General features: G+C 37.3%; 3 protein-coding genes across 3 annotated transcripts; all 3 read left to right on the top strand.

Annotated features, from left to right (window-relative positions):
* Positions 1-1,431: 1,431 nt before the first annotated feature.
* Positions 1,432-4,882, top strand: LOC131792102 (retinol dehydrogenase 12-like). The gene is made up of 4 exons (XM_059109472.2): positions 1,432-1,539; positions 2,714-2,842; positions 3,653-4,201; positions 4,441-4,882. The coding sequence occupies exons 1-4, from the start codon at positions 1,533-1,535 to the stop codon at positions 4,752-4,754; spliced, it is 999 nt and encodes a 332-aa protein (XP_058965455.1). The 5' UTR covers positions 1,432-1,532; the 3' UTR covers positions 4,755-4,882.
* A 3,073-nt stretch (positions 4,883-7,955) lies between these two features.
* On the top strand, positions 7,956-11,971 carry LOC131792069 (retinol dehydrogenase 12-like). The gene is made up of 5 exons (XM_059109434.2): positions 7,956-8,061; positions 8,549-8,680; positions 9,470-9,733; positions 10,090-10,383; positions 11,105-11,971. The coding sequence occupies exons 1-5, from the start codon at positions 7,980-7,982 to the stop codon at positions 11,416-11,418; spliced, it is 1,086 nt and encodes a 361-aa protein (XP_058965417.2). The 5' UTR covers positions 7,956-7,979; the 3' UTR covers positions 11,419-11,971.
* Positions 11,972-13,546: 1,575 nt separating this feature from the next.
* On the top strand, positions 13,547-19,024 carry LOC131792107 (retinol dehydrogenase 12-like). The gene is made up of 5 exons (XM_059109479.2): positions 13,547-13,648; positions 14,654-14,776; positions 16,006-16,155; positions 16,775-17,323; positions 18,347-19,024. The coding sequence occupies exons 1-5, from the start codon at positions 13,573-13,575 to the stop codon at positions 18,655-18,657; spliced, it is 1,209 nt and encodes a 402-aa protein (XP_058965462.2). The 5' UTR covers positions 13,547-13,572; the 3' UTR covers positions 18,658-19,024.
* Positions 19,025-20,770: the final 1,746 nt, after the last annotated feature.

The raw sequence follows: 20,770 nt of genomic DNA, 5'->3' as shown, positions 1-20,770 counted from the left end.
GAAAAAAGTAGTTTTAATATCAAAATAATTGATAGATAATTCTCACCGGTCCTTCATGCAAATGTTAAGCGATCTAGAGGTGGGTGGGTAGGAAAGACCGGTTAATTAACTTTAAAAAAAATGTTGTTAGTTGTCTTTAATAATCGCGATTGACCGTGCCTATGTTTGGCAGCGTATGTAACTCGTGCCCAAGTGTCAGTGTAACAGTGTGATCGCATATCGAGCAGGCAATGCTATCTTTTTGGTTGATCATGGATGTTTCAAGTAGTCGATCGCAGGCTGTCAAAACGTGATGGCCATGGTTCATCTTGAAGATCATGGCCGTAGGTCTTCATTTTGAGCGTCAGAGTGAATCTTTCCACGGCTGTAGGATTCGGCCTGTCCTTTACACCTTTCCCAGGAGAGTTCAATTCAAACAACTGGCGAACTGCCTTTTTGATTCAGCAGGACTAAAATGATTGTCTTTGTAATTTTTCTAATTGTATAACCATCTTCACGCTTATTGTTTCTCTTTGTGCAAATTTAAGAAATTCGTTGGTAAATTTAAGCTCAAATAAGTAATTGTTCTTTAAAATCCAACGAGTTATTTCTTGGCATTATCGAGCCTCTGTCCGTGTTTGCTCAGTTTGACAATTTGTCTCATTCAAATCTACCAGTCTTGTTTCGATAACTTTTTGTATTCAGGACAAAACTTCTTTTACTAGGACTGAGTTCTTTCACGTTACACTCTCCAGTTGGTCTAGAGACACCACTGTTTGATATTCGCCAAATAAAAACTCCCTCTTTAAAGCGTGATAACCGCAAATTGCACCAGAGACCATGTTTCCATCTGATTTAGTGGGAATATCGCTTATGAGGATAATGTATCGTCCATGTTTAGAATTTATCCAGCAAAAATCCCGAAGTACTTCATTTGGGAGGAAGAGGAGTACTTCTGTTGAAAGTGTCGTTGCCTTCACTTGCTTCATGCTAAGATCGCTTACGGAGTACAGAATCACCACATCTTTCCGGTCCAAAGTGTAGTTGTAGGAATCAAACAACTAATTGATTAGATCAGAGTTATTGCGGTCAACTATTGACTGACAGGAACAATCAAATGATTTTTGTGAGGATTTAATCAATTATACGCTTTTAATCATATGGGTAAAACTCTTGTGCGTTCAATTCCTTGAACCCTTAAGTAACAAATGTTCCAGCCTGCAGAGCAGGCGAGCGCTTGGTTATAGCTGCCATCTTTGAATTTTACAGCAGAGGAAGGTTGGAGAGAGAAATAAATTTGTACCAACTTAAAATCAAACAATGGCCAGTCGAATAAACAATCGCGAGCTTCTTAACGTTAAGACGCCCTGACACCTTTACCTTTGTTGTGCGTTAAACCGCGCAGATAAAGAGAGACCGGAGACTAATCTATTACCAGTCCGTTTCGGTTATCCCTGCTGTCATGGTATGAAACGGAAATAGAGAAGCTGTCGGTTAGTGCTGTAGCCCTCCTTTTCTCCAGCTTTTTAAAGGTATCTTTAGGTGAAGAGACCATGAAAGGTTTGTATTTATGTCTGTTATTCACAAATGTACTTCAATTATTTCAGGAGTCCCTGCAAGTTTCCAACTTATAACAGCTGAAAACGGCGCGACGAGTGGCATCCGTTGGTAGCTGTTTTCGTTATTAGGAGACAGAAACATTTTGTTATGTTCTGAGAGTTTATTTCTTTCGGATACATCGAGGGCCAATTAAAACACAGATACCTGAAGCTCAATTAGACGACATTGGATGGGGTTACGTTGTATTTGTGAATTGGGTAGATCTTAATTTTTCAGGAGTAACCAATACTCTTTGGACTGGGTCTATGTTTCACTCTAATCCAGATAATTCTCCAGTGAAAAATAGCTTTTCAAAAAACTTTCGTTCATCTGGAGACATCTGAAAATGCCTACTTTACAACTGAGCGTTGCGAAAATGCTGACTTACGACACATTGTTTTTTCTGGGGCAAGTTTTTTGCATCCACCCACCCCTACTTAGTTCGAGGTTTAACAATAATAACTCAAACATGGATGCAATTGCACTTTATAAGAAAGAGTGGGCGAGTAAAAATTATTTGGATCACAATGTTTGTCTTTGCTTTGATGCAAATTTTTCTTTGAGTTGAAAATTTTCCAATCAAAGTTTATCTGGTTTTGAAATAAAAAAAATATGGAAAAAATTGAAACACAACACATAATTTATATGTTTGCATCTTAAAGTATTTTAGAATTCAAAAGGTTTTTATGTTGTCTTAAGAGTGCATTTGATTATTTTTTGTAGAAAATGTACAATATAAATATTAAATATTATTATTATTACTATTATTAATATATAGATTTAGGCAAGCCTAAAAGCGGAGCTCGTATTTTTTTTTACCTGCATGTCTCTTCAACAAAACTAAAGCCCCTACTATGGTAATATTAATGGTTTTCATTTGCAACTTCTCTGTGTCTGTGTAGAGGACTGATTATAAGATAGTGCCCGTGGTACAGTTGGCCGTGTATGCTAAAAGTAGCACCTTGTATGGTCGGTTGTATGGTCATACATCCAAATTTTTCTGGCTTGGTGGGCTACTACTATTTTGTATAATTATGGGACTGTGCTCTGTGAGCTCTGCTATTATGAGTATTTTATCGAAGTGTAATGAAATGTCATTTTTCTTACAATCGTTCTTTTCTTTGATCACACCAAGGAGATACATTGATTTTCCAAAGTACTGCTACAAAACTGGCAGCTTTCACAGCAGTTACAGTTTGTCTGGTGGGACTCATTAAGTGGCATTTTGGTGGAGGAGTGTGCAAGAGTAAGGCAAGATTAGATGGTAAGACTGCATTTCAGCAGAGTTAATCAAGATTAAAACATACACTAAGCAGGTTTACAATCAACTCACCACCACAACAAACTCACCACCACCAGCTGTAGTAAACTTGCCACTTGTGGTGAAGTGAGTTGTTGACATTAAAGGCTCTTTCTTTGGATTTCACCCTGTTTGTGTGAACTTTTAATTTTTCCATCATTGAAACCAAAAAATGATAAAATAAAAGATGTAAGCTTTCACATGATGTAAGTTTAACATTTAACAGTTAAAGTTCCATATTTGAGACACTGCACATAACGCTTGAGTCAATTTGCCACAGGTAGCAAATTTTTCAAAGTGGAGAGTTAACCTGATACCACTGTGCCTAGTGTGAGAAATTTACTTGGCCAACATGTCTGTGTTGCAGATGAAATTTATACAGGATCAGACTTGAGCTAACAATGGTTACTGACCCATGAAACTTGGCACACAGAATCATTATTTTATAGCTGTTGTAAAACAGTGATGTGTGAACATTCAGTTGCCGTGGCTTTTTGACAGCTTGGGTTAAGCTCAAGTTCATCCTATCTCTGTTATACTTTGATGAATATAAAATTAATCTCAGTGCAAGACAGCTAGTCCTCAGGATGGATACCACAGTTTAATTTACATATGACAACAATTTATGTTTATTTAAAATGCTGCCTTTCAGCAAGACTGACAACAAAAATAAATAAAATATCTGTCACTGCTTGATGTAATCTGTATACCTCTGCACAGAGATCAGTTACAAATTTGTACCAAGGTTTTGCTGACTTTGCCATTTTCTTGTAGGTAAGACTGTTATTGTAACAGGGGCAAACACTGGAATAGGGAAGGAGACTGCTTCAGACCTTGCCAGGAGGGGTGCTAAAGTCATTTTGGCTTGCCGAGATGAACAGAGAGCCACAGATGCAGCAAAGGACATTATTGCAGAGACTGGAAGTGACAAAGTCCATGTTAGAATTGTTGACCTGTCTTCCTTTGAGTCTGTGAGAGCCTTTGCCAAGCTCATCAATGAAACTGAAGAAAGACTGGACATACTGGTAAACAATGCAGGACTTGGGGAGTATTACAGGTTGACTGAAGATGGATATGAAAGTGTATTCCAAGTAAACTATCTCAGTCATTTTCTTCTGACTCTACTTCTGTTGGACAAAATGAAGAAATCAGCACCAAGTCGCATTGTAAATGTCTCATCCCAGGCACATGAAGGAAGGAATGCTGAACTCCAGCTTGAGGATTTTAAATTGTCTGAGGAAAAGTGTGATGCATTTCAACGTTATGCTCAATCAAAGTTGGCCCAGGTGGTGTTCACAAAGGAACTGAGTCGAAGACTGGAAGGTGAGTTACATGTTCTGGAGTACAGATCACCAATCATACCACAGAAATAGGTTGTTGTTATCACATGTGCGATTGTAATGTCTTGTTATCAAACTTTTCCTTTTCTACAACTTGAAATTTACTTTGTGGAAATATATTATATTTCAATTAACAGATGTCACTGAGAGTCTAGGAATTTATTGTTGTTTATTAGCTCTGGTAAATGGGCTCTTTTAAATTGTTTTTTTGCCTCCCCCTAGGAACTGGAGTGACAGTTTATGCTCTTCATCCTGGTGTTGTCAGTTCAGACATTTGGCGAAACTTGGAAGTTTTGAAGAAACCTTATATACGACCATTTGTAATGCTAGTGATGTTTCTGTTCTTCAAAGACTGCAAGCAAGGAGCACAGACTAGCATCTACTGTTCAGTGGCAGAAGAGCTGGAGGGTGTCTCAGGCCTTTACTACAGTGATTGTAAAGTCAAAGAGGTTAACAAACTGGCTAAAGATCCTGGTTTGGCCAAGAAGTTGTGGGATGTTAGTGAGAGAATCACTGGAGAAAGCTGGAAAGATTAAACTTTAGTGAAATATTTTCTTAGTTAACTTAACTTGTCTTTGTAGCTTAGTACAACTGCATAGCCTTTTAAGACACGTGAACTGTAATATCATCAATTAAAGGAACTAGGCCATAATGTTTTATGAGAGCTAAGAGGTAGTTTGATGGCCTTATAAAGTTTAGCAAATCATTCCATGAGTTAGCAAAAATGACTCTCTATCAAGAGGGGAAGTCCTGGTACTGTGTTACAGCTTAGGCCCTCCAAACTGGTGCAGCATGACATGACCAAAGTTATAGAGCTGTTGTAGGCTGTAGCATAGAGATCTGGTAGAATGACATCTAGTATTCTCCAAAGAGTGTATTGAGAAAATGACTTCAAAAATGTGCCAGTACTACACACACCAGCCCATTGATAACACTTACAAGTTTAATGATTTTAGATATATGAAATTCATACATTTGCACTGCGGTGAAGAAACAAATATAAGAGATCCTTGCAGCTAAGAACACTACTAAACTAGTAGTTGAAATAAGACCTGAAAAAAATTTTCAGACCTGTACAGGATTTGAACCCATGACCTCTGTGATACTGGTGCAGCGCTCTACCAAACAAAAGGGAATCTGTTTGGGCATCTTTAATGAGGAGAGTCCCTGGAGTGGAAGAGAGGGTTAAAAAAAACAACTGAAATGATTGAATGGATAAAACCTTGTGATCATATGATAACCAAGTGTCAGTCAGCAGCTCGCCAGGCACAGCATGGAGGCCTCAACACAGGAGGTCAGCTAAGTTATTTCCCAAGGAATATGAACCCTACTCTAGACTTTGAGCCTACAAAGATATCCCAAATCAAGATGCTAAAAAGTTAAATTATAAACTCACCTTTGCCCCTCCCCCCTCTCCCACCTTTTCTAGGTAAACAAGAGGGGTAGAGTGGAAGAAATCAGGTCTGCAGGTCAGGGTTACCGAGCTGACTTTGACGGTCGTGCACGCGAGTCGTTAGAAACGTCAAAACTGGGACATTTTGAAAGCAAACTGCGGGTTAGCGTCGGTTTCATGGGGAGGATAGAGTTGTTAGTGAATCGAAATGAGACTAAAGTAAATGTGCTTGAATTCTGATTTGCTAGATTTGAGGCCGCCTGGTCATTTTAAGATTGGATTTTTTGCTTCTCGGATCACAGGTAACCCAAGCGCCAGCTGTGAGATTATCATGCGAAATAACAGTCATGGCGAAATATTACAAGAGTTTGTATGGGAATATTTACGACTGCTCTAACAAATTAAAAATAATAATTCAAATTCTCAATAAAAATACCTCACCTTACTTCCACAGCGTATCGCTTGTTATCTGACTGCTTACTTTGTTGAAATGAACCCATTTTAGTGAGTTATCCATCTCTAACTAGGATTACTACGTACATAAGAAAAGCCCTGAAGCTTTTTATATGTACGTAGTAAACCTAAAATGGATAACTCACTAAAATGGCTTCTCTATCTGTTCTTTATCTCACAGCTGGAGCTTGGACCGCCTGTGCTCGGATCGGCCGGTGTGCAGCCTTGTCCTTCCCTCAGGGGTTGTAACCCTAGAAATGGATAACTCACTGAAACGACCTCGTTGCAACAAAGTAAGCGGTAACAAAACAAGTAATGCTCTTTGAAAGTAAGGTGAGGTATTTTTATTGAGAATTTGACTGTTTTTCTATTCCTAAGGGCAGTCGTATATATTTCCATTCTATTATTTTTTCCCATGACTCTTTTTGCACAAGATGATCATTTTACAGCTGGAGCTTGGGACGCCTGTGAGTGGTCACGTTTATCACAAGAGCTAGTGTTAAAACGAGAATGGCGGCCAAGTTACTGGTAGCGGTTGTTTTCCTTTGGCTCTCTTGCTGTGTGTTGGTGACCTTAAGTGAAAACATAGACAAAGGTTTGTTCTCAATCAAATGGTACTTAAGAAGAGTCGAATTTAACATCAATTTTCAAAAAACTGACGATCGTCCTTCCCAGCGTGACAGATAACTTGACCTTGAAGGCTTGTCCGCGTGACCTTGTTTTGTTGTTGGTTTTTACTATTACCTATTCTGGAGAACCCGTTCCTTAAACCATTTGTAATGATTATTACATTTCTGTTCATGAAAGATTGCAAGCAAGGAGCACAGACAACCATCTTCTGTTCAGTGGCAGAAGAGCTGGAAGGTGTCTCTGGCCTTTACTACAGCGATTGTAAAGTCAGAGAAGGCAATAAACTGGCAAAAGATCCTGGTTTGGCAAAGAAGTTGTGGGATGTCAGTGAGAGGATCACTGGAGAAAGCTGGAAAGAATAAGATGAAGATGAACATCTTTGTAGCTATTTATTGGTACATTTCTTGGTACAGTTCTTGAAACCTTGGGTGTAGTGTACATGTAAGAGTTTTGAATTGTTCTAGCCCTGGGTAGTCTATGATGAAAAGTTAATTTTTGAGGATGATAAGAATTTATGGATGTCTTTATCATTAAGATGCTTGGTAATACATTTGTTTACCCTGACAAAGACTAAAGACCCATAACCTGTGAATTATTACTGCTTTACTAACTTGTGGTATTATGAAAAAGCCAAAATATATATGGATCATGACCACCAGTTTGCTTGAGGTGTTGTTATCCACCCTAGGGGGAGGCAGAAAAAAAGGAGAGGAAATGGGAATAAGGAAAGTTTGTGCTAAGGCTTAATTGGCGCTCTGACCCATTGTGAGATCCAGCTCACTTCCCAGTTTAACCAAAACAATATCTTTGATTGTGGCAAATCCACCCAATGGAGCCACATATAATACTTAAAACAATATGTAGAATTGACAGACAACATTGAGGCTGTCCACCATAAATATCCACACACCATTCAAGCTTTCTTGTGTGTTGACATTCACTATTCAAGACATTTGATGGTGGAGTTGTAATCCCTTTTTATTTTGGAAAGCCAGGAAAAATTACGCTATTTGGAAGCACAAACCCCTTTCATGTAAAATAAAGGAGTGTCCCCCCTCCCCTCCCCCCCACCCACCTGCTTCTGGTGAACTTAGCGAGAGTTGTTAAAAACAAGGGCACCAAAGAAATTGTGTCATGGAAGCACCAGCTTATCTCGATTTCGGCCAAAAAATTCTCGAGATTACGGAGGAAACTTTGTAAGATGTGATCACTATTGTCCCCAGAGCCCATCGTTTGCTTTGATCGGCGCGGACGTCGCGCGCGCAACGTGGTGAGTAATCAAACTATGGCGGTGTTTTTGGTGTGTGCTATGTTTCTTTCGCTCTCTCGTTGTTTTGAGGTAGCCTACGGTGAAAAGACAAACAAAGGTTTGTTCTCAAATGAATCTTACTACAATTATTTTTTAAACCAAGCCCAAAACAATAAGAGTCCCTCTCGAGCATAGCGTGACTAACGCATTTTAGGCTTTCGTGTTGCCTAATGCTTGCGCGTGTTCGCTGTAAAGAGGTTCCCTCTGACTCAAGGTGTCCCCTCTAACGCGGATTTTATCTGCATGTGAATTGTCTGCTAAAAGAAACTGATGGCTAACGTGATAGCGTTTTTTTGTCACATATTTTGATTCGCTGAGTCAGTCTCTGATTTTCCTTAGCAAACTCTCGGTTTGGGGTCGGTCAAGTGAAAACTTCTTGACCTCGATCTTTATTAATTAGCTTAACAGCAGAAAAGGGAAAAATCGAATGATCTCTAATTTTATCATAAAGTGGAATTTCTTTCTGTTACTATCTAACGTGTGAGAATTTGTGTACGGTGCAAAGCCAATGACAATGAGCGTTAACTATGTTTTTTGAATCACAGAAGGCGAGCTTCTTAACTCCAAATGTATTGCAACAAGGCTGTTAGTTGTCACAGCGTCAACAATTTGTCTGGCGGTGATCATTAAGTGGTATTTTGGTGGAGGAGTGTGCAGGAGCAAGGCAAGATTAGATGGTATGAGTGCATTGTGAAAAAAAATTTATAATTTGCCTAGCCCTTATGATGGCCTTTTGGGGTGGAGGTTTAATTACTAATCCCCACAAAGGCGATTTGAGTATATCTCGCCCTGAAAGGTATAGTTTTCGAGCTGTTTTGGTCATAAGAGAGATGTAGATTTTAACCATTTTGCTCTTGATTAGTTATGATTTTCAAAAGACACCATGGGAGAAGATAAATTATTTTGAATTCTGAACTTCAGCTGAAAATGAACATCAGAGAAAGAGAACTTAACCAAAATATATTATCTGAGCTGAATTTTCTGTAAATTTTACCAATTCTAAGTTTTAAAATCGACATGCAGATAAAAAAGGTATTGGATTCATTTGTAAATCAAGTGCATCTTGCTAGGTTTGATTTTGGGTATGGGGAATGCCCCCACCACACCCCAACACATTATGATGTACCTATAAGCTATACTTTGGTTATAAAGCATGTTAGTTAATCTAAGTTATTAGGTAAAAGAAAAAAATCCACTAGTGGTAGCATTCTTCTGTGATTGAGTGCATGTATAGTAAAGGCTTTATAAATATGTGTTGCTATGTAAAAGTATTTCATCTAAAGTGTCACAGGAATTTTTTTTCTTTTGTCTCTGGCTGAATGGAGTTATACAGTTTCAAAGTCGATAAGTGGTCAAAATGACAAGTTCATATCATGGCATTTTGATGACTGGTGGCAATAAATGAGCTTGGCGATATGTTTCTTTGTGCGGACACTCAATTTTATGCTAACACTGCCTTTGTTTAGGTAAGACTGTTATTGTAACTGGGGCAAACACTGGAATAGGGAAGGAGACTGCTTCAGACCTTGCCAGGAGGGGTGCTAAGGTCATTTTGGCTTGCCGAGATGAACAGAGAGCCACAGATGCAGCAAAGGACATTATTGCTGAGACTGGAAGTGATAAAGTCCTTGTTAGAATTTTAGATCTGAATTCCTTTGAGTCTGTGAGAGCCTTTGCTAAGCTCATCAGTGAAACAGAGGAAAGATTAGACATTCTTGTGAACAATGCAGGTGAGTAATTAAGAAAACAGGCTGAGAGACTTTAAAGCTTTAACCAATAGTCTTTTATCTAAAATTACAATATGAAGACAAAAACACAAAAACTTTGTTCAAAAAGGAATTATAAATGTTACAGATCTCTAACCCATTCACCCCTAAGTGTGTATGGCTAGCATCTAATTTCTATTTCTAGAATCATGAGAACAAATGAAAAGATTGCCAACTTGAAAAGCCTTGATTGTTAAACAAATTCTCCCCGTTGGTGCCATAAGAAATGTATAGAGAATAGTATGGAGAATATGCACAGTGATATTTGAGTGTAAAGGGTTAAAGTTGAAGTTAATTCTCCATAAAATATCATTTCATAGGGATTGGACTTGGTGCCCCTTACAGGCTGACTAAAGATGGTTATGAAAGTGTTTTCCAAGTAAACTACCTCAGCCATTTTCTTCTGACCCTACTTCTGTTGGACAAAATGAAGAAATCAGCACCAAGTCGCATTGTAAATGTTTCATCCTTGGCACATGAACAAAAGATTGCTACTCTCCAGCTTGAAGATTTTAAACTTTCTAAGGAGAAGTTTGATAAAGGATTTGGACGTTATGCTCAATCAAAGTTGGCCCAAGTGGTGTTCACAAAGGAACTAAGCCGAAGACTGGAGGGTGAGTAAAAATTAATGTTTGGGTGCTCAAGACAACCAGGTCCAATTATATTGCAACCTAGGATGGTCCTTTTCCAGACGGTTTGGTTATCAGAGGATTTGGTCTTGGTTTTGGACTTGAGAACAATTATAATGAATATTAGCAGATTGGACCTTGGATTCAATCTGTCTAGAAGTTGAAATTGTGGATTTCTTCACTAATAATGATGTTCAACTTGGTATCTGCTGACCTAGTAAGCTTTTCATTTTTCTTGGCTTAGAGGAAGCCAAAAATCCTTTCCTGTTGTAAAGACCTGGATGGCTTTGAAATTCAGTATGTTATGGGCTGTTTAACTCTCATGTGCTACATTTTCAAAAACCAGCAAATACAGAGCAACTTTTGGCAAATTTGAAAACATGTGGTAGTAAGAAAGGTAAAACAAACACAAGCTCATTTGTGGTGAAGTATATTGTGGTACATTTTAATCAAAGTGATGTCATACCTTGATTATGATTTGAATGAAAATTGTGAAACTCTATAAATTATAATTTAAAGTCTATTTAAAGGTTCCACTTGAAGTATCAGAAGAAAATTGAATAGATTAGAATGGTGTTACTTAAGCAAGTTACATTAGGATCACTATTGGGCGAACTAAATTAAATTTTTTTTCAACTGACGTTAAGGATTATAATGAGGTATCAAGATGGCTCTTATATTGATGATTCTTCTTCCTTTGTTTTAGGAACTGGAGTGACAGTGTATGCTCTTCATCCTGGTGGTGTCAATTCGGACATTTGGCGCAACTACAAGTTTCTGGAGAATCCATTCCTGAAACCATTTGTAACCCTGATTGCATATTTGTTCTTGAAAGATTGTAAGCAAGGAGCACAGACATCAATCTACTGTTCAGTGGCTGAAGAGCTGGAAGGTGTCTCAGGCCTTTACTTCAGTGATTGTAAAGTCAGAGAAGGCAATAAACTGGCAAAAGATCCTGGTTTGGCAAAGAAGTTGTGGGATGTTAGTGAGAGGATCACTGGAGAAAGCTGGAAATATTAGATATTGTAGTCATGCATGTACATTTTCAAGTAGAAGAGAACCTTTGCTTGTTTTCCAGTGCCAATCAGAGCTTGCTTACAAGCTGTTACTAAGTGACATGGTTTTTCTTTCATGTCTCTTATTTCATGTGTATTGCTTCTCCTCACTCAAGTTCAATGCATTGTCCCTCAAGTAGCTGTGATAGGCATTGCATGCATATTAATCAGTCAGAAGGAATAAACTTGATTACTTAAGGCTTACAATTACTAGACATAGAGCTATGTAAGGTTATTACCATATATTTTACATAAACTTATGTTATACAACCTTGGCAAAGTTCTGTTAGGAGCATTGATCATGTCATCGTAGTAGAAAGTTGTTATATCCATTTTAGCACCAGTTGTGGCCTGGATAGCGTGCCCTCTACTCAGTGGTGTCACATGTTATTTCAGACTTTGGTTTGGCAGTATTATTTGATGTTTAGCTTACATATATCATATTCAGGTTTTGTATTTTTGAAAATAGTGGCTAGATAGTGGCATAGTTATAATAAAGGATGCCTTTTTTCATGTTATTCACTTTTTAAGAGGAATATTGTGTTGGTTTGACAGCTTGAAGAGTAGCAGGAGATATAAATGGATGTTGAATTTAAATCCAAATTTCTTATTGTGCTTTTTGTGTGGAACTTAAAACAAAAAATTAGTAGGATATAAATATGTATATATTTTTTAATGAGATCACGAATCCGATCCTACTAACGCATCGACCAACGTGTCGGCCGACACACCCCCGACACTCTACCGACGCCGAGGGGAAAGGAATGAAATACCGTAAACACGCATATCACCGTGTTTTGAAGCTCAATGCTGGAAAAAAAGTTCCTTAGAAAACTGAAGTTAATCATCAGAAAGACTGACTCAAAATTTCGCTGTAACGTTCCGTAAAGCCACCGATTGATCGTTTGACTCTTTCTATTATATTCAACAAAATTAAACCGAATCCCTCCTTGAACCAGTATGACATTACTTTTTTTGAGTACATTTTCATTAGTCAGTGCACTATGAACACTTAAAAACATAGGTTTTGGTTAGTTATACTGGTTATCAGTAGCTCCACTTCGGCAAACAGCCCGTAGATCTTTTAGAACATAATAACTGTTAAATATTTTCCATCTCCATTCGTCATAAGCTCACTGGGTTGTATGCATGGGTACATTTAAAGGAGGTCGGGGAATCAGTCAATACCAAAGATACTCCTGTTTATTTCCACATCTCAGATCACTATACTTCAAGCAGGGGCAGGACGGCTGTCTTTTCAAGCACAAAATAAATGATGTACAACAAGCAAACAAGAGAGGTTGATTTGAAAAACGTCAGGTTTTACTCACTATTTCATCATGACATTTAGATAAATGTCAAAACCATTTTAGTCATAGCATAGATTGCATGGAATTGTTTGTTGACATATTTCTACCCTCTCTAAAACCGAACCAAATTCTTTCCCAAAACCTTCAAAAAAAGAACAAAAAAAAAAAAGATGAAAATAAGAAAAAGAAAAACCATGCAACTTGGGGAAATTGCCCCTCAAATATTGAAAAAAAACTCCCCTCACAAAATTTAGGCTATTTACATCTCACTCGCCAAATATGCACCTGTAGTGTAGGTAGGGTGTAACCTCGCGAATTGACAGTGTTTCCTGCAACTTCGAAACATTTGCTAGGATGTCAAGTAACGCTCAATTTAGGTTTCACGGGATGCTTAAGAGACCGCCGCAGAGGTGACTTAAAGGTAAAGTATATTTTTACACCTAAACGGCATGTCTATGGGACATAGATATGCTAAACAAGCAGTTGTATAGTATTTTTTTGTTGGTACACATCAAACATTTTTGTGTTGGCTTGGAAAGAAGAAATGATCGAACAAGGGAAACAAGGAGTCATTCAAATTTGATTATTTGAAAGTTTTCGGACGAAAGCCATTATTTTAGCTTCTCCACGCTGGATCGCGCGAGTTCCAAGGAATCCTGAGAGGAAAAAATAAGGTCGCTAGGCACTATCACTTCAACCTCAGTCAGGTTCAAGCGCTATAATCAGCAGGTCAGCTGGAAGATTTAGTCTCCATTCCCCCCTCATTTTCTCGAACGCCTGGATTATTGTTGTCGGAAGCTTTCTGCATTATGGCTCAAAGAGGGAAGGTAGTCTTCGTGATATTTCTTTCATGTTACCTCTCAGAAATCTTATCATATGCATCTGGTGAGTGTTATCCATATATTGCGTAGTTAAGACTTTTGTTTGTACGCGATCTGACATACAAGAAATGCTGTCGCCATACTTAGCATTGTTTCGACTCTGAATATTTCTCGTAAATTTATTTGTGACTTTGTCAATTTTTAACTAAAATCTGGCTAATTTTTGTGAAGAAGATTAGTTGGTGTATTTTTGTAGCAGATCGATTCTTGTATGCGTTTCCAATCTGTAATTTTTTAGTATACTAATACCGTAGCCAGCAGCTGTTATTATTTTAATGACAGCTGATTCACGGGAATTTCGTAATACAGACGATTTAGTTAGGAAAGTAAGAAAACCTGAATATATTCTATTAAACTTAAGTCATGGAATGGTAAGCTTAATTTAAGTGAAGACTTTCAATACATTGATACATTAATCTAGGCTAGAAATTTCAAGAGGCTCTGAATCCTCACCAGTATTTGTTAATAATTTATGAGTAACATATACAGTGCACAAGGATATTCATCTTCAATAATCCTTTCAACACTTTCAATGCCACCGCCTTTAATTTTTACATGTGACTTCAGGTTAGGAATATACCCACAGCACTAACTTACTTTGCATTTTTTCTAAATATTTTTAAAATTATCAGCCATGAGATTCTTAATTGTCAAGGGTGTTTGAAATGCTCAAATTTCTTTTCCTGTTCAGAAAAATATTGTAGATGAATACAGTAGAAGTGTTTTTATGACAAATTCATTCGATGGTTGTTAAATGAATTGCATTCTTAATCACAGGAATTGTTAATTAAGCTAATGGTTGGACCAAAGTTTCTCCCTTTCGCCATTTAAATAATTGTTTTTTGCTCAAAGTTACATGTTAGTTTTATAGATCATTAAGTGTAAGTAACTGTAGGAGAACACAGAATTAAGTTTCTGAGTTGTATAATGTCGTAAAAATCAGTAAGATGTACTTCCCCTTTGCTGGTACTAAATCATGTTAATGTACACGATGTTCTTTCATATTAAGGAGCCTCACCTTGTGAGGATCATCATCCAAGATGTGGCCACTGGGCATCCAAAGGAGAATGCAAGAAAAATGTCAAGTGGATGTCAAAGCACTGTCGATCAACTTGTGGCCTGTGTGCCCAAGGTACAACCACTGTTACATTTTGAATGTCAATCATAACAACAACTACTGGGTTAATGTTTCATTTTTGTTAAAATTTCCCTTTTTGTAGAGGATCTCCTGGTTGATTCTCAAATATGAAATACACAAAAAATCAGTTTTTGACCTGAAGCGGCTGAGTTTTCTTGTGATATATGTCATGGGAACCTGTAGAACTGAGTTCACACTAAATACAGGGTCAAGAGCAGTGAACATTTTAAACATTGAAAGACTCAGCCATCTCCCTTTTTTGAAATCTTTAGGTTATTGATAAACTATTACTTCATTGTTTGACAGATCTCAAGAGAATTAACAGAAATGACTTTAGTTTAGACAGTTTGCTGGTTTTATGGTGTTTATATAGAGAGTATTCATAGGTCAAGTGATCCCTCTCACTGCTCTGATTCAACTGTCTTTTATTCAGTATCAATATAGTACATTTACTGTGCTATGCTTGTAATTAGTTATGTTATGTTTACTTAGGAAAGTAGTTTTACAAGATGATTGAGTAATAGGAAATGTCCTTACAATAGTAATGCTATGTAATGTAATACACTACTCACAGTGTACTACAGTGTAGCAGAATGGGGAAGAAATCATCAAATGACACCTGAGCTAACTCCCAGAAATCCTGGGTCATTTAAGGGATTTGTTTGTGAATGTGACCTTTTTTGCTATTGCTTACTTGAATTTCCAAGTGTAAACTTGATAAGTGGCATCTTATCCAAATTGAAGACAACAACAGATACATCATTTGGAACAAAATGGTGCAAAATCCATACTTAGGGAGGCGAGCGTGGCCTAGTGGTTAGGGCGCTGCACTTGTAAGCTGGAGGTCCCAGGTTCAAGTCCTCCTCCCTGCCACTGGATGGATTTGTCTTCAGTGGCCCCGAATTCAACTCCTGCACGCTTTGTAAATAGCCAACTGGTCTGCCTCCTACCAGTTGGGGTTTTTAACGAGTTTCTGTTCATTTACGATATTTGTTTCCTTATTTACAGTGTCCCCAATTAGCACAGCATTGCTAAAATACACTGACACTGAGATAAAGTTATTATTATTATTACTATTATTATTACCTCCTCTAACTTCTAGTTAACAGAAGCATGCTAAAGAATGCCAAGAGTACAGACAATCCACTCAATAATTCATTTGTATTATGGCATGTAAAACTCTTTAATGATACAATAATTTTGTGTCTTGTCTTTCAATCAAGCTAACGTTCATGATCTGTACAAACAAGCCAAACTGGAGATACATGGAGCTTTTCTTCTGTTCTTTGGTATTGTTGGCATAGTTGTGGTAGGAGCATTCACTAAAATACATTTTGAAGGGCCATCATGTCCAAGTTCAGCAAAGATGACAGGTACCATAAGTATTTCCTTCTTGTTTAAGCTATGGCAAACCTGAAGAATTTGAAAAACCCAACCATTATTGAGGTTTTCTTGTTGGTGCCATGGGTTTATGCTGTTAACAAAGATTGACAAGCTATTATGAAGTTCATACTCACACAAACATTTTCGTGAAACCAAAAAATGTTGAAAAAATATCATAAATTTTGTTTTTTTTATCTCTATAATCTTGCTGGCAATCTGTTTTAATCCTCCTCATCTAATTAGCTAACTCTCTTCCTTCTTGGTTTAACTTCATTTTCTTTTTCTAAGTTACAATTTATTTTGGTCCCCTGACATTTAGAAATAATTTTCACAGCACAAAAAATGACTCAAAACATGATTGCTTCTTAACCCTTTAACTCCCAGATCAAATTTCTTATTTCTCCTTACAGTCAACCATAAAATTCTTGTTAGTTCAAAGAATTAAGTATTGGATCAACTGATTATCCCCAAATTGATATTTTTCTTTGTTCTCATCACTTATCTGGTTGATATTGTATTGATATTGTAAGGAGAAATTCTGTCTTGGTCACTCATGGGATTTAAAGGGTTGAAGGAATGAATTAATCTTTTTTTTTTGTACAACATTAGGAAAAACTGTGGTGATAACAGGAGGAAACACAGGTATTGGTAAAGAAACAGCAAGAATCTTGGCTTGGAGAAAGGCGAGGGTGATCATTGGCTGCAGAAACATCACAAAGGGATTACATGCTGCTGCAGAAATCATTGAAAACACTGGAAATAGAAATATAGAAGTGAAAAAATTAGACTTGTCTTGTTTTAAGTCAGTACGAAGATTTGCAGAAGAGATAAATGAAGAAGAACAAAGGGTGGATGTCGTGATAAACAATGCTGGTTACTTTGGGCCCTACTGTACAACAGCTGATGGGCTTGAAAACACAATTCAAGTTAACTATCTTAGTCATTTTTTGTTGTCACATCTTCTCCTTGATAAACTTAAAGCCAGTTCTCCTAGTCGTATTATTAATGTGTCATCAAGGCAGCATGCTGAGGTGTCACAAGTTGATGTTGGCAAAGTCCTGTCACAAAAGAAGGAAGGTTATGGAACTATCAAAGCCTACAATAACAGCAAATTATGCCAAGTTCTTTCCACCATTGAGATGAGCAAGAGAATCAAAGGTAATTTAACTATTACTATGGCTGACATTGTTACTTAAAGTTTGAAAAGTAAACTCCAAAATTACACCAAATCACTCCACATGCTTTTTCCATTTCCAAACTAGATCACGTGTCAAAAAATAATTACACTTCATGTATCATGTACTCAAATGCCCTAAAAAGTCACTGTCCTTCAGACCACCACTCAGCCAATGCTTATCCAATTTCTTTAATATAAAAAACAAGGAGTTGTAGTGACCTCAAGAATGTTCTAGAAGTAGCTGTGTCATGCTGAGTCATCCCTGAATCAATATATAAATAGAATCTGTTGTAATGTTACAGAACGTTCTAGATCCTCAACTGTACCTATAAAAGCCGAGCTTGTAACTAGATCTGGCCCCAGTTGTTCAAAGCTGGGTTAAGGTAACCCAGGGTTAGTGTGAAATTTGATTTCAGGTCTGAAAACTTTAAGAGAAAATTCAGTTCAAATCTTTTTGCTTGCAATTTGATCATTGGATGTTCTAAAAAGAATAGTGAAAATTTTCCCAAAAAGACTTTTGAACAAAGAAATAAAGAAAGCTGGATTAAAATTTAACCCTGGGTTAGAGCTAATCAGCCTTTGAACAACTGGGCCCTGGAGAGTAGTTTAGTTGCTGGTATAGCCCGTCAGATATCAATAAAGGTGTATGCTGCAGAATACAAGACATCCAAACTTCAGGAGTATCGTTACTCCCCCTGGTTGGGATGCCAGTCCATCACAATGTTACTCCCTCCAGCATTTTATCAGGCTTCCCTGACAATTCATCAGTACCCATTTATACTCCTGGGTGGAGAAAAGCACTTTGAAAACAAAGAGTTTTGCTCAAGAACATAACACATTTACCCAGCCAGGTCTCAAACAAGGACCTCTTGACCTAGAGTCCAGTGCACTGACCATGAAGGCACAGCAACTTCTATATGGGTGATAACATTATCATGTATATTATATTGTGAAGTATATGATTGAAAAGAGTCTTATTATTGTTGTTCTTTTTCTTTGTCTAGGATCAGGAGTCACTGTGAATGCTCTTCATCCTGGGGTTGTTGGAACTGAAATTACAAGGAATTTTAGGATTCTTCAGATGTGGATTATAAGACCCCTCCTTTGGTTTGTGTCATATCTCTTTTTTAAAACAATAAACAGTGGAGCTCAGACGTCCATCTACTGTGCTGTTGCAGAGGAGCTTAAGGATGTTTCTGGAAAATATTTTAAGGACTGTGCAATGGTTGAGTGCAGTGATTTGGCCAAAGATAAAAAAATAGCAGAGGAACTATGGAAGGAAAGCGAAAAGCTTACAGAGTTAGATAAACAATGACCTCTAGCATGGAATCACAGCAAGATATCTTTTTAGGGAGTTGTTTTCAAATTTATGTCCATGCTTGGTTTTCTTTAAAGAAGTTAGCAGCAATTGTCTGTCTCCTGTTAACCTTTTAACTAGTTGGAGTCGATTCTTGATTCTCCCTTCTGGCTGCCATTCATTTCTTAGTGAATAATTAAAGAAATACCCTCTAGCTAGTACTTTTTGCCAGTCCCATCTCTTGTTTGCCAGATAGTGTGTGCTAAGTTGGTCAGTAAGTGTCATTTAAAATATTTATCACTTCAGGGAGTTAAGGATGAAAGTTTACCAAACCTTTTTCCGTTCTTTAAAAGCATTAAATGAATAACAGATAGTAGGGAGAATTGGAAATAAGATCTTAAGAGTTTAATTGGTGAGATTAATTTCCTTGGCCTCCAGAGATATTGGGGGTCAAAACAGAGAAATCGGTGCTTGTAATATTGATGATTTGTACTTTAAGTGCAACAGTTTGTTGCTTTTTAACGTTGATCTGATTACTCACTAGTGAAATGTTTGAAAATTTTTATCCAAGAGCACCTACTGGGGTTGAAATACAGGAATTTTCAAGTTATTGGGAGTCAATTGTCTGGAGTAAATGAAAAGTAATAGGTTGACACAAATATAATAGATGTGAAGAGATGATAATGGATCTCAATTGAGTCTGTAAACAAACCTAAACCAACCAAACAAAAGTGACTCTAACAGCCCTTCAGAAGAAAGTAAATTATTACTTAGAACATGGGAAAATGTGAGTAATGTATGACCCTATTGATTCTGGTTTTGCATCTCATTGGTTGAGAGGATGGGACAAGTTTTCTACACCAATCACACTGAGAGTTAAAACAAAACAAATCTCGGATTGCTTTTGACAATTATCCGAGAATATGACAAAAGATTAATTCAAGATTTCCGCGATCTGAAATGACAGAATTTAACCTTAGCAAAAATTGACAACCAAATGAAATAATGTAGTAGTCAATGCCTGGCAAACTTTGCGTTACCTGATCAGCCTTACCCAGCTGGGCAAGGCGAAATCTGCAGTGGGTTTTTTTTACATGTTTCAGCCTTGACAATGACGACATCTCTTTAGCTCTGTTGTATAACAAGATTTCAAGTGTAATATGAATTGTTTTAATGTATTACGAAAGTTTACTTTATGAGTATAAATGATTAAATGTATTTATGCACATCATGTGAATGGTTACCAGAATTTGGAAATAAAATATGGCGATTGAAATTTTTGCGATCATTTTCCCGCTTAGATAGCGAAATAGAGTTTAACAGAAACAGTTACATTTGTAGAAATGGTGCTCAGGGCTCGAGTAACAGCTACATGTGAAGTTATTGTACTAGAATCTAAAGCTTGTGTCATTATTTCTCCTGGAAATCAATTCTCGTTCTCTTTCGGTTTATGATGTTTCCAAGTCACTCTTAAAAATACGTTATTCTCGATTCCACAACATCATTACGAGAGATGGTTTTGTCAGCTTTGTGACTCTTTACAGTGTCCAATTTACATTATCAACCCAGTTGATAAAAGAAAGTCACCTTATGTGAAATCAACCTTTGAAATCAGACGCACTGAATAAAACAAGCTATAAATGAATTATCTGAACTCACTTACAAATGAAAGAAATGTATCGCAATTGGAAGGGAAAAATACGAATTATACCTTGGGAGTTTGTACAAGGTTTAAAATATGCATACCTTGCCTTCTTCAGCTAGCATACGAGTGCACGATAGAATTGGAAAATAAACATAAGGGAAGGGATTCTATACATTTTCGAGAAAACTTTCACAGGCAAAAAAGCACTTTACGTTATTTTACTAACTAAAGAACCTTAAGTAGTCTTGAAGGTACAACCTATGCTTTTCCCTTTGAAAATGGTTGTATTTATCGTCGGTCTATTTTAACTTGAAATAGGTGGCAAATAGACATATAATGCCTCCAAAACCTACGTCTCCTGTTCACTTCGAACGAATAATTCCAGATTAGTCCTAACTCTGGCGAGTATAATCTGTGACGTCAGGGGATACAGAAGATTTAAGTGTGACGGGGAGTAGACTGGGGATGACCTGAGTCAGACAGGTG

This window comes from Pocillopora verrucosa, chromosome 7 (assembly GCF_036669915.1).
Source record: "Pocillopora verrucosa isolate sample1 chromosome 7, ASM3666991v2, whole genome shotgun sequence".
Taxonomy (NCBI): Eukaryota; Metazoa; Cnidaria; class Anthozoa; order Scleractinia; family Pocilloporidae; genus Pocillopora; species Pocillopora verrucosa.
This window is presented reverse-complemented; position numbering and strand designations above follow the sequence as displayed.

Coding starts and splice junctions, on each gene's coding strand:
- LOC131792102 (XM_059109472.2), top strand. Junction 2,843..3,652: donor GAGTAAGGCAAGATTAGATG/GTAAGACTGCAT, acceptor ATTTTCTTGTAG/GTAAGACTGTTATTGTAACA. Junction 4,202..4,440: donor ACTGAGTCGAAGACTGGAAG/GTGAGTTACATG, acceptor GCCTCCCCCTAG/GAACTGGAGTGACAGTTTAT.
- LOC131792069 (XM_059109434.2), top strand. CDS start 7,980: ATGGCGGTGTTTTTGGTGTGTGCTATGTTTCTTTCGCTCTCTCGTTGT. Junction 8,681..9,469: donor GAGCAAGGCAAGATTAGATG/GTATGAGTGCAT, acceptor GCCTTTGTTTAG/GTAAGACTGTTATTGTAACT. Junction 10,384..11,104: donor ACTAAGCCGAAGACTGGAGG/GTGAGTAAAAAT, acceptor CCTTTGTTTTAG/GAACTGGAGTGACAGTGTAT.
- LOC131792107 (XM_059109479.2), top strand. CDS start 13,573: ATGGCTCAAAGAGGGAAGGTAGTCTTCGTGATATTTCTTTCATGTTAC. Junction 13,649..14,653: donor AATCTTATCATATGCATCTG/GTGAGTGTTATC, acceptor TTTCATATTAAG/GAGCCTCACCTTGTGAGGAT. Junction 16,156..16,774: donor AAGTTCAGCAAAGATGACAG/GTACCATAAGTA, acceptor GTACAACATTAG/GAAAAACTGTGGTGATAACA.